The following is a 23,044-nucleotide window of genomic DNA, read 5'->3' on the forward strand; positions in this document are numbered from 1 at the left end:
TAATACTTATTAAACATTTGCATTCCTTTTCAACTCTAATTGGCTAGTAATTTGGCAGCCTTTTTCTCAAAACAAAGTATTGAAAGAGGAAGAGTTAATTAGGAATGTAACAAGACTGAATGCAGAACACAAATCAATGATAAAGGTCTAATGTTAAAACCTTGTTTGTATTAGTTAGCTGTATCAACATTCATTCTTGGCCACTTCAGATATCAGTTCTTTCAGTTGCCTTACTTTCATGGATGTGCCTTTTTGTACAGTCAAGCTGTTTTTGCATGGAATACAATGGCGGATCCAGGATGGGGCATTTGGGGCAAATGCCCCCCCCCACTCACCTTGTGGAGGAGTCATATTTCTGATTAAAACACTAAACTTTATGCCAGGCAAGATCAGCTTATTAAACTCACGAAATAAACACATTTTACTAGCATTTATTACGAATTCTCCTGCTACTAAAGTGAACCAAAGTCAAACTAACTATGAAATGCGTCACCCAGCACCTTTGTGCGTACTAAGCGCCTCTAAAAATAATTATCGTGTTGCTGTTGTTTAAGAAAGACTTCACAGCCTTCTGCAAAGGCCAAAATGGTAAAAAATCAACAGTGAGATACTACTAAGAGGTGTATTATTTGCTGCTCCAAAAATGCAACAATTAACAAGATGATCTGGCCTATAAACGTGATTACCTACAAGTGACTTGCCCGTTTGTGCCCCTCCCCTTGCCAGGTCCTGGATCCGCCCCTGCGGATATATAATAGTACACACACAACAAATCTGGTTACAAAAATGGTTGCAACGTATAACGCAATTAAAAATTATTAATTAAAAAAAATGAAGTAGGGTTTCGGTGATTAAAAGTAGTGAAACAAGATAAATGTATGATGGTAGCTATTACAACATAGCTCTGTGGGAAAATCCCTACATTGGCATTATCTGTTCAATGCCAAAGTAGGGATTTTCCCACATAGCCATGTTGTAACAGGTTCCATCATTCATATCTTATTTGACTACTTATTATCGCTAAATCTCTACTTCATTTAAATTAATATTTTAGCATGTTAACTTTTTTGTTATAGCATAGTGATACACTGTTACAGCATAGTGATACACTGTTACAGCATAGTGACAGCTTAGTGATACACTGTTACAGCATAGTGATACACTGTTACAGCATAGTGACAGCATAGTGATACACTGTTACAGCATAGTGATACACTGTTATAGCATAGTGATACACTGTTATAGCATAATGATACACCGGCTGTTATAGCATAGTGATACACTGTGACTGTTTTATTAGAGTATCTTGATCTCCCTACTTGTCTTGAGTGAGCTACATGATAAGAAGCGTGGCTGCCATGTCTTGTTTCCTCTAGCAGCTGATCACAACTATATCATACATGCTCTGATCGATAACAGCATGTCAGTGTGTTCTGATTGCTTGGGGATCTACTCCCTCAAACAGTAGTGTGAGTACTTCAGATAGTTTTGTGGCATCTAAATACGCTTTTCTAAGGAAAGTACTGATGGACGGAAAATTACCACTTCTGTATGGAATATTTGCATGAAGAAGATGATGACCATACAATGATGTAATTGGGAAAGGCAAAGTGAAGAAGGCAGATATATATTCATTGGGCCAGAAAAGGCACATGTCACAGGTAAGCCTGTTATTGTGGCATGAAATGGTGACAGTCTCTAGCCTTGCAACTTTGTAGCTGTGGTCAGGCTGGCAGGCAGGCTGGCTGACCGAAAGTTAGGCTGGGTAATTTAAAAAAAAAAATCTATTTGGCCTTCTGTAAGCGTTTTCTTGTTTTTTGGAGTGGATGTTATGTCTATTCCCTAAGGGTGAATTGTGTATGATACTTCTGATGGTTTTAACAGCAGCATTTTTGGCAGTCCCCATTCATTTTAGGGGGAACACTACTAAACAGCACTACCATACTGTTGGCAACATTCATTGGGAGAACCTACATACCTATAGTAGCTGGTTGGTCCTGATTACTTGCCAGACTACTCATGTTCAGTTCAAAGTGACAATCTCCTTTCCTCTTCAACATCCAGGTGGTGAGTGAGATTTTAGCAAAGAGGATACAAACTAAGCAAAGTGGAAACATGATTAATAATATCAAAATTGTAATAGTTTTAGGATCTGTAAACCTGAAAGTGGTAATATTTACCACCAGTACTATGATAACTAAAATGGTAGTGTCCAATACGTTGAGCAATCTGTATTTGTATGGCTGGATCCATCCATGAATCAACACAATCATAACACAAGCTGTCTGTAGATAATAGAGTCTGTCTTGCCTGTTACCAACAGTATATAAAATCAAGAAGATCACCAGTCAACAAATGAAATAATAAGCAGCAAACCAACAATATTTGTCTCTGTAACTTCCTTGAAACTGATCTAGTAATGGCTTGATTCTGATGAAACTAAACTTTCTCCTCAGAAACGGCTCAGGTAAAAGCAAACATGGAAACCCTCCCACAAAAACTACAGCACATAAAATAGCTACAACACCATACACCACATGCATGTCTACCACTGAAATATTTGAGGAATAAGAGAATGTACCATCAACATCATTAAATGTTAGTGGTCTCAGTAACTGAAGTGAGGTTGATGTTAGTGATGTATAAGACAACAGCAGCAGAACACACACAGCTCGGACAATAAAATGTTTGCCAAAATTTGCTATCCTCCTTGAATATTTAGCTGCTCTGGATATTCCAAATATAATACTGAAGAGACACAGCCATCACATGAAAGTAATTGATAAATTGCTGATCAATTCCACTTAATCCTTTAACAAAACACAGGTTTCCAATAATTTGTGGGGTCAGTTTGGCAAAACTTGATATTATTGCAACAAGCTGAAACACTCCATCAGAAATGTACAAGTCATTACCTAACAAAACATCCACTATACTATAATAGTATATTATTCCATACAAATGTCCCAGAGATATTTGAAATTTGGAATGTGTTAAACCAGACACACTCACTACTATTATAATCCAATACAGAATTGTAAACACAATTACCAATGGTAACATCCAAGAACACTTCCTCTCATCAACACAGTCAAGAGCATTACATGCTAGAGTATATCCTGAACTATATACAGTCACCGCAAGCTACTCCTGTCTTGTGTGATCTACATTGATCATCAAATGTTCTTGGCAAGCTGTAATATCCATTTCTTGTTTCTGTACGAAAGTCACAATAATAGAGGTTGGGACATAATGATACTGTGCATTTTAATAAGACAATACCAAACCAGTATCCTTGTCTAATCTCAGCATTAGTTCCATTACACTGAATAACATCAACATCATCGTCATTGTAGCATTCACATGTTTGTGAGTACTTGCTGAGCACAAACCCGCTGAAACTTGTTGACAAGTTAAATGACAATGTTGCAGTTAATTGTTTAAATTCAGAAGGAAGTAGTGAAGCCAGTGTTAGATTTAGGGAAACGTAATCAGTTATCCCATCATCACTAGCATTCAACCCAACAATGGATATTGTCTCTTCATTATGATGCAATAACAATTGGCTATTTAGTAGTCTGTATGCAGGATAACAATTGATGCAGCTAATTTCAAAATGTACCGCTTCCCCACTAACTTTATTAAAATAATCACACACTGTAGCATTGAAATATATTGGATGACCTAACATGTTTGGTCCATCAATAAAACAACTATCCTTGTTGAGATCACATGAGGATCGTGAACAAAGATATACCTTATATGGTGAAGCAGCAACAGTACCAAGAGGCTGTGTGTAGTTACAATTTAGTATATTTGGAGCACAGAAATCATTTTGAATACGACTTATCTTTTTAAAACTACATGATCTGGGAATCTTGAAGTACATATCATTACCAGAGATGCTAGCAGAATTATTCACAAAGCAAATAGCATTTTCTACAGAACCACACACATAAAAAGGACAAAATTCAAATTCTATGGGATAATCAACATAAATAGCTCCTCCATATAATGAAGCTGTGTTATTACTAAATACTACTGTTGTTGGAGCGAGTACAATAAGATACTGCAGTCTACATATATAAATACAGTGCAGCACCAATATCAGCATGATTGTTTTGAAATAACACTGTTGATTGTAAATTAAATATAAGTGAAGAAACATACAGAGCGGACCCACTGTTGTTAGTAAAGTTTGTTGAAGCAACTGTTATTGCTGTGATGCTTAATTTGATGGAGGCAAACCTAATATTGATATACACAATACTAATCCTGACATTGTTGTCAAAACTGCACTCAAGTATAGTAATTTCAGGTAATGAAGAGGCTAATGTTAACTTACTACGAATATCCAGAGCTGTACCATGACCTGAACTGGTGTTGTTGACAAATGTGTACTGTGTTAATTCATACTTTGAATCTCCATCTTCATTTGTAATATACAAGACTGAGCCAGAATTATTGACAAATCTGCGGTAAAATTCAATGTCTTTACCAATGATTGATGATAAGGCTGGAACAGTGTTAGTCTCAAAGGTACACTCTGTCATTTTGCAATGAAGCACATTGTTACCTAAATTACGTATAGCTACGTACCAAGTTATCTAACTGTTTAGCAGTTGATAAAAATTTTACTTTTTCAAAATAAACAGTCTACTGATATTATCACACCATCACAAAAATAAATAAACTCACCGAACTCACTAAAATTACTAAATCACTAAAATATGTTGTAAATTTAAGAACTGTTACATTAGTAGGAATGATAGAACCACTGCTGCTGTTTACAATTACAGTTAGTATATTTCTCTTTAAATCAATAAACTTAGTATTAGAAATCAAAATGTTTGCAGTTATCAAGCAATCCAAAGTAAGGTTTAAAACTAGAGGAGAAATGCTTCTTTGCTGAAAGACTACATTGTCAATTGCAATAATAGCTGCTTGAGATTCCTTAGATTTTACTGATACTGAAGCTTGTTCGGTAAAGTTGGAAGAAGCAATTGTTAATGATACATTCATATTTTGAATCAGCTCAAAATAAATAGCAATGCTATTAAAACTTGAATGGATGATTGTCTCCACCACTAAACATTGAACTTAAGAATTCTTGAACTATCAGTTGTCATAAACATGACATTGGAAATGTATATTGTATGGCTACCATATCCTTGATAAGAGATATCTTGATTGTACAAAATAGCACAATTAGTACTTAATGCACTGAAAAGAAGTGGACTAGTATAACACTCATCCCATGTGATTCCCTCAATGATGGCATCACTACATGACTCACAGTACACACCTCCACTATTGTTACACATGATAGTAGCACCATTACCAGTTATCATAGGCGGTGGGGACGGGGGGGCCAGGGGAGCCAGGGGAGCCATGCCCCCCCCCCCCCCCCCCACTTTTATGGGACACTGTTTGCAAGAAAAGATCGAGATACTCTAATAGAACAGTCAGGATCTGGATACTCTAATAAAGCAGTCACAGTATTCAGAGAAGCAGTGTAGCAAGCTACTTAGCTACGTATGTGTAGTTATAAATAAGGAGATATAATTGGTGGAGAGCAGCTACTGTCAGCAGGTAGTGCCGAGTGACCTTTTTTTTTTTTTGATCTTCAACCTACAGCTGGCCTGGCCCCCTCACTAGCTCTTTGGCCTGCTCCACCGCCCCTGCCAGTTATTGTAACGTTGTGTAGGTTTCCTGATCCTATTGGAGTGGTAGTGTGCAGTGTAACTGATTCTGATGTGATGTTTATAATGGAATTACTTGTCATGATCAGATTTTGTAAAACATAGTAAAGAGAACCACAAAGACATGTTCCATTCACACAACATTCAATACTAATATCACCATCATTATTAACTGTAATCATTTCACTATCGACTTGAGGTACAAAGAGGCTGGCTGTGCTTAACAAATCCACATTATGAAAATTGTTGTTATTGCCATGACCTACAGGAATGAAATCGAATATATATAATAACACTTAGTGAGGGAATATCAAAGGAAGGTCTTGGTGTGTATATCTGATATAACCACACAGTGATCAGCGCATTATCTGCATAATGACCTGTGGTCAGCAGATTATACAGATAATGCCCTGTGGTTATAGGACACTAGTTCTACTGCTTTCTTACTACTGAATACAGTAGTAAAATTACATGAGCAAGATGCACTTTACAGTGTGGGTATCAATGACAACACATGCAACTGCTCTATACACTTCCAAATTTACAGTGCACCAGTGACTCTTTCTCTGTCCTTCATGTGTTGGACTCTTAAACACAAAATGAAAGGAATGTACTAGTGGTATTTGTTCACTATAAGTGTTCCATATAGCAGCCTACCAGTAACAGAAATAATTATGATAGTGAATGCTTCCAGGGGCTCAGCATTATACAGCCTCACTGCTCCTAATATTATGGATTATTTGATTATTTGTATTTTAATTAAGTATATTTTAGTATATATTTTTGTATGTTGTTTTCAGGGCTCCACTGAAAATCAGCATAAGCTGAGTGGACTCACTGCTTAAATATTACAATTACAATTACACTTGTGTACTTATAGTGTAACAAAATACAGAGATTAAGTAACTCTGACTGGTGCATTGATTCAGGAAATATGTGTGTGAAACCTCACCTTGATGATTTCCATAGTTAATCATCAATCACGTGCTTTAACAATGTTTATACATCTGAGTGAAACACAAGCTAAACTACTAAGCACAATGCTATAATATTATGCAAACATCAGTAATAAAGTTATTTTAACTGCATTTTGTTTCTCAGACCTGGCCAACCCTATATATTTTTCAGTAGCTACAAAATATTTACATTTATCGTGTGATCACCTTGCAAGTTGAAATAACACTATGAAGGGGTTGCAAGTTATCTTTTAAAGCTCATCACAAAGTAAGGAACATTCAATACTCCATGTAGCTGCCTACTGGCAAAGTAGCACAGTAAATATAATATTAATGTAGCTTAGCTACTTTTTGATATGCAAATCACACTTCAGCCAGCAAAATAGTAATAGTTTTACCTATTGATCATGTACTTATATAGATGAGCTTGGCTCAAGAAACAAAAGATTTAGTTGAGGTGGCCTAAGTGACAGTAGAAGGAAACCAGTGTTACTAAAAAAACAACAACTTTACCATGGGGTCATCTCCAGACCATTAATCTTCCCCCCAGACCAGGCGTGCCTATTGTCGCGTGATTGTTACCTGCCTCTCTGCCATAAATCAGCTATATCCACACAATACATTACAGTCATTTACAGTCACCACATCGCAGTAATGATTTAATGATCAAGTGTATGCCCATCATTGACCGGTTGTAGACGTATGCCCAATTCCTAAATTGCTTCACACCATAAATCACAAACATTTTCTCATAAATGAAGAAATGATAGATCATTTGCAAATATTCTTTTCAGTGAATTGTTAACTGACTATAATTTGAGAAGATTTGATAGCGGTCCTTTATCACTAACTGTTGTTCAATCAAAATTCCTATTTAATTAACTGCCTAGTTTGCTATACTGACCGCTATTAAAAATGCAGACAAATTACTAGCCAAAAGGGAATACAGCACTATGCCAGGACTAATAGTAATTATTACTAGTCAATGATAAAGGACCAATGGGCCACACCAAGCATCAGCTCAGTCACTTTTACTTTTGTGGATGTACCTATTTGCACAGCCAAGTTATTTTTACATGGGGTACTATTAGCTAATAAGTACAGTAGCCAGTTTTGGGATATATATTCTGTCTGCTACACGTGCAGTCCTATAGACCCATACACATGGAGTATATATGCTATTTAACCTAAATTAAACTTCAACTAGTGGAGGCCATGGTGTAAAAACTATGGAGGATTCTAATTTTTACATGATAGACAACCATTGATGTGTTACTATGAATCAACACTTGGTGCAGTAAGCTAAAAGAAATGCAATACAAAGAAGGCCAAAGATACATGTAGTTCATGATGCATGCATTGTATGTACTGTGATATGCCAATGTGCTGAATCAACACCTAACGGTGAAAAAATCATGCCCATAGCATGAGCTCTGCTGTTGTTAAAGTGTTAATTAACCATGGGGGCAATTGCAATGTGCTTGTAACACTTCTGATGGCAAAACGATTGACTGTTTAAGGTAGCTACCTTCCTACTGGTATGGTGACATATAGAGAGAGGCATAGGATGTCCACCAAAGGGAGTAGAGCAACTATTGGAAGGAAGCATGCACAGACAACCAGTCAGCCAAAAGCACAGTTGAAGAAAACCAGGTAAATTCTAAAAGAAATGATACTCAAGAAGCTAGTAATTTACTTTCTCTTGGTAACTGTAGGCTCCATTGATGGCAGGCTATTCTGGTAACTATTTATTCAGTAGCTACGTACCTGCTGCTGCAACAAGAAATACCTTTTTCAATGTTGCTTCGGCCCAAGATGTGCCTTTTCACCAATCTCAGCAGGTACAATTCATGCATCATGGACTTACTTTTGTCCTCATTTGTGTCCCATTTCCTTCTCCACTGCCATGTAAGTGGTGATTGGCGGTAACATGTTATGGCTCCAGTACTGTAATTTTTGTAATGTGAATAAATTGATTGCAAAGGCACTTCTCGTACTGTTCTTTATTGTATAATGGGTAGAACATAGCTGAGAACAAAGCAGAACAACTATGCATTTCAGTGATTTCCAGATAGCTAGTCAGGGCATGTGTCACAGTATAGTTGAGCAATAAATTATTGTAATATTTCTGGTGCCATTCTTTCCTTTGTTGCGGTATGCACTGTTTCACCAGCCATAAATTATAGTACAACAAACAAGTGCAAGTATATAAAGTTTCTAACTTTCCTTCCACTTGTACATCCACAAACGTGTGTGGGTTTTAGAGAGTCATTAATTAGAGAACTTCTATTCCTTGATCACACCATTGATTTCACAATGTTATGAAGTCCACACAAGTTTTACATTTTTTGCTCATAGCAAAGTTGCTTTTGTATAATTATAGACACAAACTCATCAACAATCCATGCAACACGGTAGCTAGTATCACAGGATTTTTGGTGACTGGTTTCTGATCAAGAGCATAGCTATAAATTTTTGGTGAAGACCAAAAAGAAAAGACAAGGTAACTGCCCACTGAGAATAACTGCCCTCTACTATAACTATATATTATTACCACTTATAAAGTACAGCTACATAGCTTGTTACACTGCTGCACTGAATATTGTGATGTTTTATTAGAGTGATTGACTGCTCTATTAGAGTATCTCTATCTGCACCGTGACCGGTTTCTGGAAACCTCAGAAACCCCCCTGGAGCCACCCCTGAGTATTATTGTACCTATCATGCAAGTAACAACATAAATGATAGAGTTATCTATATGCACCATAATACATACATACATGCAGCTGTCCAATTACATACTTTGAATGAAAGTTTCATAAGTCAGGCGCCTGTCCACAAACACCGCTACACTTGACCTTACTAACTACTGACCTATTTATATGTTGTAAGAATAGCGAATTGCATTCACTCAACCATCTGTGAAAAATCCATTGAAGCAACCATACAATGTAGTGGTTGAAGCCCTACATACACACCTGTACTAATGAATATTCTACACTCAACATGGGGGAAGTTGTTTTGGTGGCATTCTTCAACTTGGCTATATGATTTGCTTATGTGCACTTTTCTGATAAGCAAAGCAGTGGAGCATGCAAAGGGTAATTCCAACCATCGCTATTTATGCATATGGTAAAAATTAAAACATGAATAGAGATCACTGGAAAAAGTAAAAAAACAACAACTAGAATCCAACAAGCCAGCACGTTAAACACACAGAGATCTCTATCTGGACTCAATGGATATGGTAGAAACTAAGGAAAAACAGTATAATTTCTCCATAAATCAGGGGCAGATAACTACTGGGAATGCTTCTGTATAAATGTCCAAATAGAGATCTCTGCGTGTTTAACATGCTGGCTTGTTGCTGTTGTTACTTTTTTCAGCGATCTCTATTCCCATGTTTTATTTTTTATAGCAGCCTACCATATGCATAAATAGCGATTTTTGGAATTATACCCTTTGCCAAATTCTCATTATCAAGTTGATTTAGTGTTGCTAAAACGTTTGACACATGCAGTTGCGCACAACAAATTGCTACATAAACTCTCCCATTATGGTATACAATCAAACATTCATAAATGGATTACCATGCACCTGGCTTTACCTCAAGAACACAATGAGTTTCTGTTGAAGAATACACATCTAGCACAAAGCAAGTCCTATGGTTGTCTGAAGACATCAGCATACAAATTTTGTAGCAACCTATTGGAAGCGTTTCACATTATACTGAAGGTAATTTTGGGCTTGGTTGTACCCAGGACCTTGCTAGGCTGGTTTGTCAATATTTTTTTTATTTGTGAGAAATTGCAAACCTCCTTTATCAATGCAACTCTTGAATGTAGAACACAATTCAATGATAAGGGTCCTACCAAGAGTTAATTATTAACTCTTGGTAATTAACTCTTGGTCCTGCATTAAAACTTTGCTTGTTATATATAATATTGCCATTTACTCTAGGTCACTCCAGATATCAGTTCAGTTTGGTTGCCAGTTACTTTTACTTTCATGCATGGATGCACCCTTTCATACAACCAATCTTTAAATAGGCAGCTGTCTTTTTCAACCCTACACTGAAATAGGCAACCAAATTACTAGCTAATTAGAATTAAAGGGAATGCAGCAAAACTGTATAATTTATGGGACATGCACGAGCCGGTGATTCAATGATAAGGGTCCAATATACCATGATAATTACGATATCTATGATTATGGCTAATTGTTTAGTTTTATAAGTAGCTACAATTTTATTTTGCCTTGCCAGGGCTCCACTACATTATTATTACTTTTTAAACAACTCGGTGACCCTGAGACTAGGCTCTCCTGACCCCTTGTAATTACACTGTACATTTAATGATGTTATCATCCTAATCAGGTTCAGTTTTGCATGGAGTAATCTGAGGCTAACTACAAAAACAGACAGCAGTAACTCGAGTACAATACATAACTATATTCAGGTTTTTCAGCATGCAGGCTGAGAAAAATGATTATTTTTTGTAAGCTGGGATTTCAGCTCATGATCACTGCTGTCAAGTCGGCACAAAATCATGCTTCTGTTGTTCCTGCAGCACAACCACATGCAAGTGTATGCCTTAATGTGTATGACGGGATAGGGACAGTTTATTCGGAGTGCCTGTGGCCATGGCCTTACCATAGCCTTACCATAGCCTAGTCAGCTATAAGTCACTAAGTCTAAGGCTGCAGCACATGTTGCTGTCAGACCTTCAGTGCTGGTCACTGTAAAGCGCTAATACCAATAACAATAGTCTGGCGCGGCTACCCCTTCAATTCCAAGGGACGGCCGCATAGTCTCGCGTGGCCAGGCCGTTTTTCTTCCTTTTTTGAGTGATGGTCGACACTAAATTAGACCACAGATAATATAGAAATATATACCTCATTTATGATTAGACTACCGAGAGTAACTCTTGGCTTTACGAACAGACAATATGCAAATGCTATCGTGTAACGAAGCTGGATGCACGAGGATACTGACACTGCATTGACGCATAATGGGCGTGGCTTGATGATCTGCTAAAACTAAGCGCCTGTTTTCTTAATACGCGCATGCAGTGAGAAGGGAAGAGCATGTGGTCAAGAAGAAAAGATGCACAATGGGACTGAGTCAGTGTTATCGAATTGGACTCATCGGAGCCGTGAGTATTATATTGATTATACTAGGATGCTTGTATGCCGGTTTCTATATTAATGTTGACGACTACTTCGTCTTCTATAATATTGATGTTGGCCATCATGAATCTATGACTGAAAACGTACAAATCGTACAACAAGAATTTCATTTGAATACACGACATAGTAAGATTGTGAGCCTACCGAAAGATGTAATTGATGGTGTGAAAACTTTTGTGTTATTCTTGGGGCACGCACACAGTGGTCACAGCATTGTAGGAAGTTTACTGGACGCTCACCCACACATGGTCATAGCTCACGAGGCCAACGTGTTTGAACACTTGAGTAAAGGTACACTCGAACCAAAAAAAGTTGACATATTCAACGCAATCTGGAGAAACACCGTGAAAGGCACAGTACATGGAAAGCGAGTAACTCCAGTTAAAGGGTACAGTTTACTTGTACAAGGTCTATATGAAGGCAAATATGTTGACCACATTGATGTGATTGGGGACAAGAAGGCTGGCACCACAACTAGCTTGTTATTGACACGGCAACAGAAATTTTTGAGTAGTTTAGAGACTATAAAATCTTTTGTTGACTCGGTTAAAGTGATACATGTAATTCGAAATCCATATGACAATATAGCAACATCTGTGATATATGCTATGACTTCTTCACGGGAGGAATCTACATCCATTAAGGAATCCAAAGAAATATTTAAAACTCACCATGAAACAGTACACAATCGAATCAAAAGATATTTTGCATATTATAAAGCAATTGAAGATGTAAAGAAGTTATATAATTTGGACTATATTGAAGTTCATGGTAAGGACTTGGTCAGTGATGCGAGAGGAACCATTTCAAGAATGTGTGATGGTCTCGGAGTGTTTTGCTCTGACAGCTACTTAGATGTTTGTAGTGACAAGGTGTTCAAAAGTGAATCTAAAACACGCTACAAAATTGAGTGGGACAAGGGTCATCTTGATGAGATACAAAGGAACATTGATGAATTCAGTAGCTTAAATGGTTATACTTTTGATTCTTAATATAAAAATGACCATGTATCATTTCATGCAGAAATTCAAGGCGGTCACATTACATGCTTATGTACAGAAATCATTAATTGAAAATTTGAATTAATTAATTGTTGCGGATTTAGATGACGATTGTGTCTGTACTTTGTAGTATAATGTTTGTAAGGTTTGAAACATGCTTTTACTCTTATAATTATTTACTACACAGATGCAGAGTTTAGCAAGGGGGTGCACTGGGATAGTAGGCATGTGGAGCAGAGGGGCACAGCCCCCCACTTCCAGATATTTTATATATTTTGGGACTGGAGTTTTTGATGTTGAGCACAAATATCTAATCAATAATTATGCTTCAGTTCTAAGTGGTGTATATGGATCAGTGACAATCGTTAGCAGTTCATGATCAGGTATCAGCCTAAAGTAGATTGGTAATATGCAGTGGAATACAAAGGACTCTGTGTGTGTGTGGGGGGGGAGTGTTCCATGTGTTGACTGTTCTATTAGAGTATTTGACTCACAATGGAGGTATTATGTCCTGGAAATTCAAGCAGTTGCTACTGGTAACTAGATAACAGCAAGCACTAATTTGGATGTTCTCACTGTAGTTGACCACAGCCACACTGCTTGGTGCAGTGGTCAACTACAGGTGCCTACAAAGAACAGGCAACACAAAAGGTAATTGCAGGCAATATCGGGTAACTACAGGGATTTCTATTTTTTTTAAATTTACAATAAACAGCAAGTGTGGTATATAACAAGGGCATTCCGTGCACGCAGAAATTTTGACTAGAAAAATTGATGAATCAGTTTATTTCGTCAATTTTAAATTTGTCAAGTGTCTATAAATACCTTAAAAGTACATATGAACAAACAAAGAATAAACATGAACAAAGACACATGGAGAAGGCTGGCCCCATATTCCAACTCCTGAGAATTTCATGACTGTGGTTTTACTTGGGAGCAATGGCAGTTTGTACACGAGGAACATGCAAGGAGCTTGCCGCAAGAAGTGTATCTGACCATGAGAAACTATGCTTGGAAAACAAGTACGTGAAATTATTATATAAGGCCTCAGATAGTATTTTAGACTATTCCCACGTTGTTATGGATAAACTACTAGCTACAGCATTTTATCAGTGCGTCTGTTAATGGTTGACTGCTCTATTAGAGTATTTAATTTTGTGTGTAAGAATTGTACAATGACAGTAGAGGGCATGGTGCCCCTTCTGAAATTAATCTAAATGTTTCAACAAAGCTTCAGAAAAAATTGGTGGTTTTATCCACTTTGTAATAAAAGTTGAATTCCCTTTGCCTTATAGGGATTTCACTATCCCTTAATGTAACATACACTACTGCACAATTGACAGTATCAAAACATTACTACAGTTGCAGCCAGTTCTGGAACAGCATTTTTTCTCTACATGATAAAGTCTTTGTAGGAAATGGTTAAGATAGATTGAGCAGTCGACTATATGATAGCTATAGTGTATGTATGCATGGACCAAAATAATGAGCCTTGGCCTATTGCTCATACATATTGCTTGTAATGGTGCGTGCACATTAAAAAAAAGAAACGAGGGTAATTGAGTTTTGTGGTTATACTTGTTTGTTCACAATAGAATAGCTATACACACTTTCATTAAAAATTTATTTATTTATTAAGCAAGTGCTGAAGATCTAAAGGACACCTGGTCCTATAGAGCTTGCTAAAAGACATTCACTATTTACACTTCAGACATCAAACAATTCTGTTTCAGTATTAGTTATCCAGCACTAGTATAGGTAGAGATGTATGTTGGTAGCAACATGCAACCCCATAATCTCACACTGGAGCATAAAGAGGCTGACATCAGATGTCCATGTTGTAGCCATGTTGTTATAATGTTGAGTTAGTTTCATGATTAAAATTTAAAGTGTTAGAAAGCTGTCACAGCAAGAGTTCATAATATACTCTTGGTTATAACTGGTGAAGAGTAAGGGGGTACTTGTGTGAATGGTATACTGCTTGTTAGTGGAGGGGATACTGAAGAGAGTTCTCACAGAAAATTAATGTAGCATGCTCCAGCTAAGGAAATCTGCAGGGCATATGCTCCACTAGGATTTTTTTTGAGAAATAGCTATTCTGGAAGCAAACATAAACTGAATATGGTGGACTGAAAACTTATGAAGATCTAGAAGCAATTTTGAAAAAGGTAATCAAAAACAGCCATATCCTGTAGTTGTAGCTACTATGATAGAGTATATAGCTACAAGGTTCACTATATACGCATGTAGTGGGTTTGGATTGAAACTTTTTCCAAAACCAATTATTGTTTTATTGTGTTAATCCAAATTGATGGTAGACCATAGTTTGAAAAAACTGAGTTATATCGTGATGAGATTGGATCTTTAGGTAACTATCATTATCATGCAATTTTTGCGAAAGATAGGCGTAAGTTACATTTTGTGCCTGACATGTAAGCTAGCTAAGCTGATTAATAAAACAATACACCTGCCCACATTGTATATTTTGAATTATGAAAGGAATGCTGAGTTTACGTTGACTAAATCACACTTGTGTAACTTTAATGTATAGCTACCACAGTGGCTAAAAGCTACTTTTACAACTATACAACTCTAGCTTAAAGAACAGGAGGAGGTGCACAGGGAAAATGATAGTGTCATGTTCAAAACATTCTGTGCATGCTCTACCAGTATGTAGTCTCATGGTTTGACTCCAATTAATTCATTATGAGTGGCAGCAAAGCACAGTCACTGGTTCCTTCCGCATCTTCCCCTTCCCACTAATAGCACTGAGGGGAATGGAATTTTTGAAAAAAATTGCTGTAACAAGATTGCATGGATGTGTAAGCACTTTAAAACCAAATATTGGATATGTTGTTGTGAAAAATTTGGGAGCACTGAATTTGATTGATTGATTATAACTTTACAGTACTGCATACAAGTATAGAATAAGGGATGTACAATTGATAAAATCTTTAGGGTACAGTACTGATGGTCTGCTAGTTCAAGGCTACCGGCCATTAGAAATCTAAAATTTACTTACTGTATTACATTACTTATAAAAATTACATTACTTATGCTTAAAGAGTTACATTAAAGGGGGGCAGTGTGTGTTGGAACATCTACTACATGGGCATAAAAAATGAAATGTACAAGGGTTGTCATGTCTAAAGTTTGATAAAAGATGTGACTATAGAAACTTATATGGCATTCCACAATCGAGGGATTCTATTGAAGAAAAAATGTCTACCAGCATTATTATTGTTTCTAACATGAAGCAATCATTTTACCACTTGAGGAGGACCTGGTATTTCCATCAACAAAAGTTATGTAGTCTGTGACGATATTAAAAGAAGGAGAGGGATACTTGAGTGACTTTAGCGTAAACACTATTTTGTTAAGCTCAAAGGTGCACGTAGCTACATTAAAGGTAGTAGGTTAAGTTGTTTGAGTCTATCAAAGTAATCAGAACTGTAGTCATTCAAAATAAACTTTGTTGCTCTCCTCTGGATCTGTTCAATAAGTGTGATGTCCTTGATGAGGTTAGGTCTCCAAATCACTGAACAGTATGTATCTCAGTCACTAAAGAAATATACAAAGTTCTCCTGGCTGTCACTGTTTGATGCCTGCTGCGTGAAGTTGTGACAGAGCAGTCCCAATATTCTGTAGGTCTTAGGAATTATGTTTTTGTAGTGTTGATCCCAAGATAAGTCTGATGATATTATAATACCGAGATCTTTATGTAAGCTATTTGTTGAAACCTGTGTGTCAGCTATATATTTTGTAATTAGTGATGACCTTTGCATTAATACTAAGGTGTACACTCTTTTTTGGATTAAAGCACATATTATGTCTCTTACTCCACAAAGTTGTTGAGTCTAAATCATTTTGAAATGCTGAAATATCTCCAGAACTACAAACAGTATTATAAATCTTGGTGTCATCAATGAATAGTAAAGTTTTACTGATGGTAACACAAGATGGTAAATCATTCATGTAAATAATGAAGAATAGGCCAGGGTCCCAAAATACTCCCTTGGGGAACCCCAGGTAGAACCGGCAAGGGGGCAGATAATGACTGATTAATACGAACATGTTGGATTCTACCGAATAAGTAGCTCCAGAACCACTTCCACAATTTTCCCTGAATGCCGAAACTATATAGCTTGCAAAGTAACTTGTCATGGGGAACTTGATTTGCTACTTTTAACTGAAATGTATGCAAATAGGAAAGAACAGACCAAAACAACTATAGCTAGATAGCTCAGTACAAGATTGAGTTCAGAGATCAGCTATAATTGAATTGTATTCCAATTTTAATGAAAACGAAATTCTGGAATGATATACCGTATAGCCTAAATATTTCGAGGGGAAATTTTCGCTGATTTCGGGTGTTATCAGCGAAAATTTTACCCTGACCTCCATGTAGTCTAATACATTTTGGGAGTGTTTGCAAATCCGCGAAAATTTTATTATTAACAACATTGCTCAACCTCGAAATATTTAGGCTATAGCTACCGTATGCAAGGAAATTTTGGCGTAAGCCCGGAAAAATTTGACTTGACGAATTCACACTTCAGCAGATTTGACGAATAAAATGTTGGCGAAAATCAAGAAATTGTAGGCAAAACCTGTACTTGTAAGGGCGCTTATAAACATTTGACGAATTAAACCGATTCGTCAAATTCGTCACGTCAAAGTGTTTTTTGACGTCAAAATTTCCTTGCGTCATAGATTATATATACTACGTACTCGGGATTGGAAACGGAGACACGTGATCCAATTACTCGTGTACATTTGCTAAAAGCAATCCGCGTTGGAGCGCACCTCCCAAATAACCGCCCATTTTCAAAGTGTTTGAATGGTAGAAGACGAAGGAGAAGGCTTAATATCCAGGTTGAGATACGCCTAAAGCCACTAATACTGGTAGGTCAATAGATACTTAGGCGCCTACCGGGGCCAGAGGTTCGTACCTAGCGAATAGTCTCGCGTGCCAGACGGTTTGTGTGGGGGTGCCGCCCCCACACAAACCGTCTGGCACGCGAGACTACCTAGCGAATTCGCTGTTCTGTCGCGTCTAAACCATTTAGCCGATGGACTCAAAAAAGTTATCGGGAGTGTGCAGTGTAGTGGGAATATTTCCAACCCACAAAAAATCTATACAAGGTTAACATTTAGTTACCCAAGTGGTACTAGCTAAGTAATTATGTCCCTTTCTTAGCTGTTTTGTTCCTACCCCAGGACTGTAGTCTCTACAAGAATATGGTAAAACTCATAAGTGCTTCTGGTCTCAATCATTTGTAAACCGGACAATTTCAAGAGTTAAAATGATAGGCAATTCTGTATAGAGCGGTCTGTACAGCTCTCAAACTTGAATAGTACTTCAGCTAGTCAAAATATTTATCCAAAGAAGACCTACTAATAGCTACACAGTTTTAATATTTGATAGTCACATGGAGCACTGATTGAGACAAGTGTACAATGTTTCTGTGTTGGAACAGAAAGTCAATTGAGTGTACATAATGAATGTGTAATAGAGTATGTTACATCCTACCACCATACTCAATTTCATGGCAGTGGCTGTTTTAGCTACATGTATTCAAAGCAACTACAGAGTCTAGATAAGTGACATGTCATACCCGACTCCATTGCTGGATACATACAACCATCCCTCTAGCAATATGTTGCAACATACACTGTTGTGCCGTACCGTCATGTTGTTAATTTATTAGTTACTAAGAACAGCCTGAGCTTGGTACAGCATAGAAATTATATAATTTTTCTATAGTCAACTTGTCCACTACAAAAATCCTATCAGTTTCAATGTGAGATAAATCTTTCACAGCAACAAGTGTATCCCTTGACAAGCGGTAGAAAAACACAGCACAGGAAGAGTTTTGTTGACCTACAAAAACAGTCTACATATAAAGATTGAGCTACATTAGCAAATGCAACACTAACACTGTACAATGTACAGTGGAACCTGTCCTGTATAGAAAGGTCACCTCTTGAAATTGGCCAACTTTAATTCCTTTAGTGAGGCAGCTATACACTAACCCAATTGTATAAAGCAAACGTCAAGAAATGCTGGCCTGAAGGTGACCAGCTTAGGACAGGTTCCACTGTACATCAAACACATTGATGTCATGCATTCACAATGCAACAGTCAAAAGAGAGGGAAATCACAATAATCATATACTGCACTGTGCTAAGCAGAGATGCCGTGTACGTTTATCACCACTATTCTTGCCACTGCTATGGCACATAAGATAGGCCTTGCAACCATAGCTACAATTACTGTAAACTCGTCAATGGAACATGCTGCAGTTGTTTTAAGACCGGTACCCATACCGTTAGGCCAGACCACTTTTTTCTCTTTGTCGCTGGGTAGGGAGAGAAATGGTCTGTTTCAAATCCCCCAATTGTCTTGACATGTCATGAGGTTACATCACAAGCATGCAGTATTACTGAACCCGCGTGTTTAAAATACATTACATTATGATAAAACAACAATAACCAGAAGACTTCAATCATTGGTAGATTTCAATACAACTTTAGACACCAACTGGATGGTTCAACTATTTCATTACAATGGAAAGATCCACCAGGCTATACCTACCATCAATGTCATTGTTTCATTCTCCCAAACTCATCTACCTATTCACACCAGTAAAAGTTTTACTCTAAGGGTTACTTTCCATCTAGAAATGCACTTTAATTTTGTAATTGCATAAAATTTAATTTGTTTTATAATTTCCTTAGCCATATCACGTGTACTGTAACAATAACGTACGTACCATTGTGTCTGCAGAGCATGGTCTGAGTAATTCAATCTCGAATTCAATGACCTCGCCGCTGACCGCCCATTCCTGGCGAGTTCACCTGGTCAGCTAACTCCAAATAATGCCTTCATTTAGTAAACCTACGAAATACGAAATGTTGAGTTAAGTAGCCTTTATACTTCTATTAGCTAGCTATGAACTCACAAGAAAACGAAAAGAATCAACTACTCGCCTGGCTAGGCGCTTCGCTGTCATAAGGGTGCGCTCCAACGCGGATAGTTTGGATAAATAGATGAATTTCATAATAAGGAATTTTAAACCGTTGCCCCTAGCGACCTGAATTTTACATTATTTTGTAGGTGGCAATGTCAAAAGTAATGTCTCCAATTTTTAAAAGGATAGCATATATACGTCACGAGATATGACATTTTAAAGTTTGTCATTTTTCCATACATTGTCTATGAGAGGGGGAAACAGTTGCCCCTTCTGGGCAATCACATGGATAATGTATGGGAGAACCCCAAATTTCAAAATGTCGTATCTCATGATCTATATACTCTACCATTTTAAAATTTGGAGAGATTCACACCTACATATAATGTTACTGAAATTGAGAAATGACATAAATTAAATTTGTTGTTTTCCCACACATTATTTTTTAAGTGATTGCCCAGAAGGGGCAACTGTTGCCCCCTCTCATAGACAATGACAAACTTTAAAATGTTATATCTCATGACCTAGCTATATATGCTATCCTTTTAAAATTTTGAAATGTTACTATAGACATTTACCCCTACAAATATCATAAAATTCAAGTTGCTAGGGGCAACTTTAGTTATTATGAAATTCATCCATCCCGGGTACGTAGAATCTATGCTTGCGTACAGTACGGTAAAAGCACTGATATCTAAGCGCCTATTCTTTCGCTGGCGCTTACATTTAGTTACAATGATAAGCGCCGTGTGAATCGAAACAATTGTACCCGGTAAAGGGACAAAGCAGAGATCAATTTCTTATGAAGAAACCAGAAGAGAAGTTGACAGAGAAGCACAATGGGTCTGAGTCAGTGTTACCGCACTGCACTAATCGGAGTGAGTGTTACTTTGATTATACTAGTGTCCCTCTATGCCGGCTTCTATTTTGATGTACGCGGCTACCTTTTCACAAAATCCAGTTCGATTGAAAACGTGCATATCGTCCAACAAGAAGTGCATTTGAATACACGACACGGTAAACGTCGCGAGAGAGATGGCGAGCGGGTTGTGAGCCTACCGAAAGATATAATTGATGGTGTGAAAACTTTTGTATTTTTCTTGGGGCACGCACACAGTGGTCACAGCATTGTAGCAAGTTTACTGGACGCTCACCCACACATGGTCATAGCTCACGAGGCAAATGTGTTTCAACATTTAAGTGAAGGCACACTCAAACCAAAAAAAGTTGACATATTCAACGCAATCTGGAGAAACACCGTGAAAGGCACAGTACATGGAAAGCGAGTAACTTCAGTTAAAGGGTACAGTTTACTTGTACAAGGTCTATATGAAGGCAAATATGTTGACCACATTGATGTGATTGGGGACAAGAAGGCTGGCACCACAACTAGTATGGTATTGAAACGGCGACAGCAATTTTTAAGCAGTTTAGAGACTGTAAAGTCATTGACTGACTCCATTAAAATGATACACGTAATTCGCAATCCATATGACAACATAGCAACATCTGTGATATATGTCATGGCCTCAAAGGCAAAAGTTGCATCCATTAAAAAATCCAACGAAACATTTGAAAGTCGCAATGCAACAGTGTATGGTCAAATCAAAATATATTTTGCATATTATAAAGCAATTGAAGATGTAAAGAAGTTATATAATTTGGACTATATTGAAGTTCATGGTAAGGACTTGGTCAGTGATGCAAGAGGGACCATTTCAAGAATGTGTGATGGTCTTGGTGTGTTTTGCTCCGACAGCTACTTAGATGTTTGTAGTGACAAGGTGTTCAAAAGTGAATCTAAAACACGCTACAAAATTAAGTGGGACAAGGGTCATCTTGATGAGATACAAAGGAACATTGATAGATTCAGTAGTTTAAATGGTTATACTTTTGATTCCTAAAATATACTACATTTCAAATTTTATGTAAAATTGACAGTCACATTGTACAGTTGTATCATAGTACAGATATAATTACATGTTAGGAGAATTGAAATGAGACAGATCATGACATGTCAGTAATGTTGCGGATTTGATTGGCGATTGTGTCTGTAGTAATGGTCACCGCCTGTTCCACTCTCGGCCCACCAGTTGCCATACATCTCTGAAGACTGTGCTGGTACAATTCTATTGTCTTGAGGAGATTGTATGCTCTTTCTGTACATAACAGACAACAGTAGTTCTACTACCTACAGAAGAATCATAATTATATAGATTAACACAATATCACATAGCTATATGAGTATACTGATAATAAGTGTTATCACCATGTGTGCTGTTGTGTTATAACTTTTTGTCTATTGGTTTGTTGTTCCTGACTCGCTGGACGATTCAACATCCACAATGATGAAAATTGATGTATAAAATGGCCATGTTAGTGTGAGACTTTGGCACACAGTATTCGAAATGAATGTTGTCTGTTTGTTTTTTACACATAAAAACCAGGAGATAATAAAAGTACATAGTACACGTACCATGACAATGTAAAATGCACTAAGGAAAGCAGACCAAAAATTTATATTTGGATACAAATAAACTTATTTGTATTGCATTATATGCCTTACCTTTTACCCTTTTTTGAATTTATATCTTGCCCAATACCTCCCTGTACAAAGTCCCCACACCAGCACGGTCGTTTTGTTTTGTGATTGTGACGTCACAAACATCATTGTGGATATCATCCATGTAAATGAGAATATCTAGTACATTCCACTCTAGTTATATAGCACTGTTATTATTAAATTTGTAAATGTCAAGGAATGTAGGGATAGATTACCACCCACCATAGCCAGCTCAACACTAAGCACTACAACAGGCTAGGTAGGTAGGTACCCTGTGGCTCTTCATGTGTACACTATATTTAAATATATCATACAGAAATGACATGCACGGCTACACCCAATTTCTGTGGACAAGTAGTGATGTAATTCTATTCATAGTTCACACAAATTCTTGTTGTCTTGGTGACTCCCTGAAGTTCTACCAGTGTGAATGCTGTGCTGTGAAAGTTTGTTCTTCATCATGCATCATCTACCCAAGCAGACAAAGTGTCACCGCAGAAAGTTATTGCCAGACCAACAACAATAATCCCCATCCCTCATACAATGTAGTCAACCCAAACAAAGGGAAGGAATTATAGCTATTATTTAATACCATCAAAGAGAGTGCTACGGTAAATCACTATATCAGGGATTTTTCTAGGGGAGGGCAAAGGGGGCATTT

The 23,044-nt window shown here is 37.2% G+C and overlaps 2 protein-coding genes and 2 long non-coding RNA genes across 5 annotated transcripts in view; 2 read left to right on the plus strand and 2 right to left on the minus strand.

The window, feature by feature from the left end:
- LOC136251022 (uncharacterized) overlaps window positions 1–23,044 on the minus strand; it is a 34,390-nt gene that overhangs the window by 1,416 nt on the left and 9,930 nt on the right. Inside the window, exon 8 of one of the 2 annotated variants that reach the window (XM_066043404.1) lies at window positions 21,732–22,011. The exons of the other annotated variant lie outside the window; for it this stretch is intronic. Within the exon in view, the coding sequence (XP_065899476.1) occupies window positions 21,838–22,011 (174 nt within the window). The 3' untranslated portion in view covers window positions 21,732–21,837. Of the gene's footprint in view, window positions 1–21,731; window positions 22,012–23,044 lie in introns of those variants that run through there. 2 annotated transcript variants of the gene reach the window in all.
- On the plus strand, window positions 11,730–13,033 carry LOC136248284 (uncharacterized). The gene has a single exon (XM_066040084.1). The coding sequence runs from the start codon at window positions 11,770–11,772 to the stop codon at window positions 12,835–12,837; it is 1,068 nt and encodes a 355-aa protein (XP_065896156.1). The 5' UTR covers window positions 11,730–11,769; the 3' UTR covers window positions 12,838–13,033.
- On the plus strand, window positions 13,326–22,908 carry LOC136251024 (uncharacterized). The gene is made up of 3 exons (XR_010698880.1): window positions 13,326–13,497; window positions 22,580–22,642; window positions 22,700–22,908. It is a non-coding gene; the product is annotated as an uncharacterized lncRNA (long non-coding RNA).
- Window positions 18,533–19,891, minus strand: LOC136248285 (uncharacterized). Its single transcript, XR_010697748.1, has 3 exons — window positions 19,812–19,891; window positions 19,623–19,747; window positions 18,533–18,730 (listed from the first exon to the last, which is right to left on the minus strand). It is a non-coding gene; the product is annotated as an uncharacterized lncRNA (long non-coding RNA).

Source organism: Dysidea avara, chromosome 3, assembly GCF_963678975.1.
Source record: "Dysidea avara chromosome 3, odDysAvar1.4, whole genome shotgun sequence".
NCBI lineage: Eukaryota > Metazoa > Porifera > Demospongiae > Dictyoceratida > Dysideidae > Dysidea > Dysidea avara.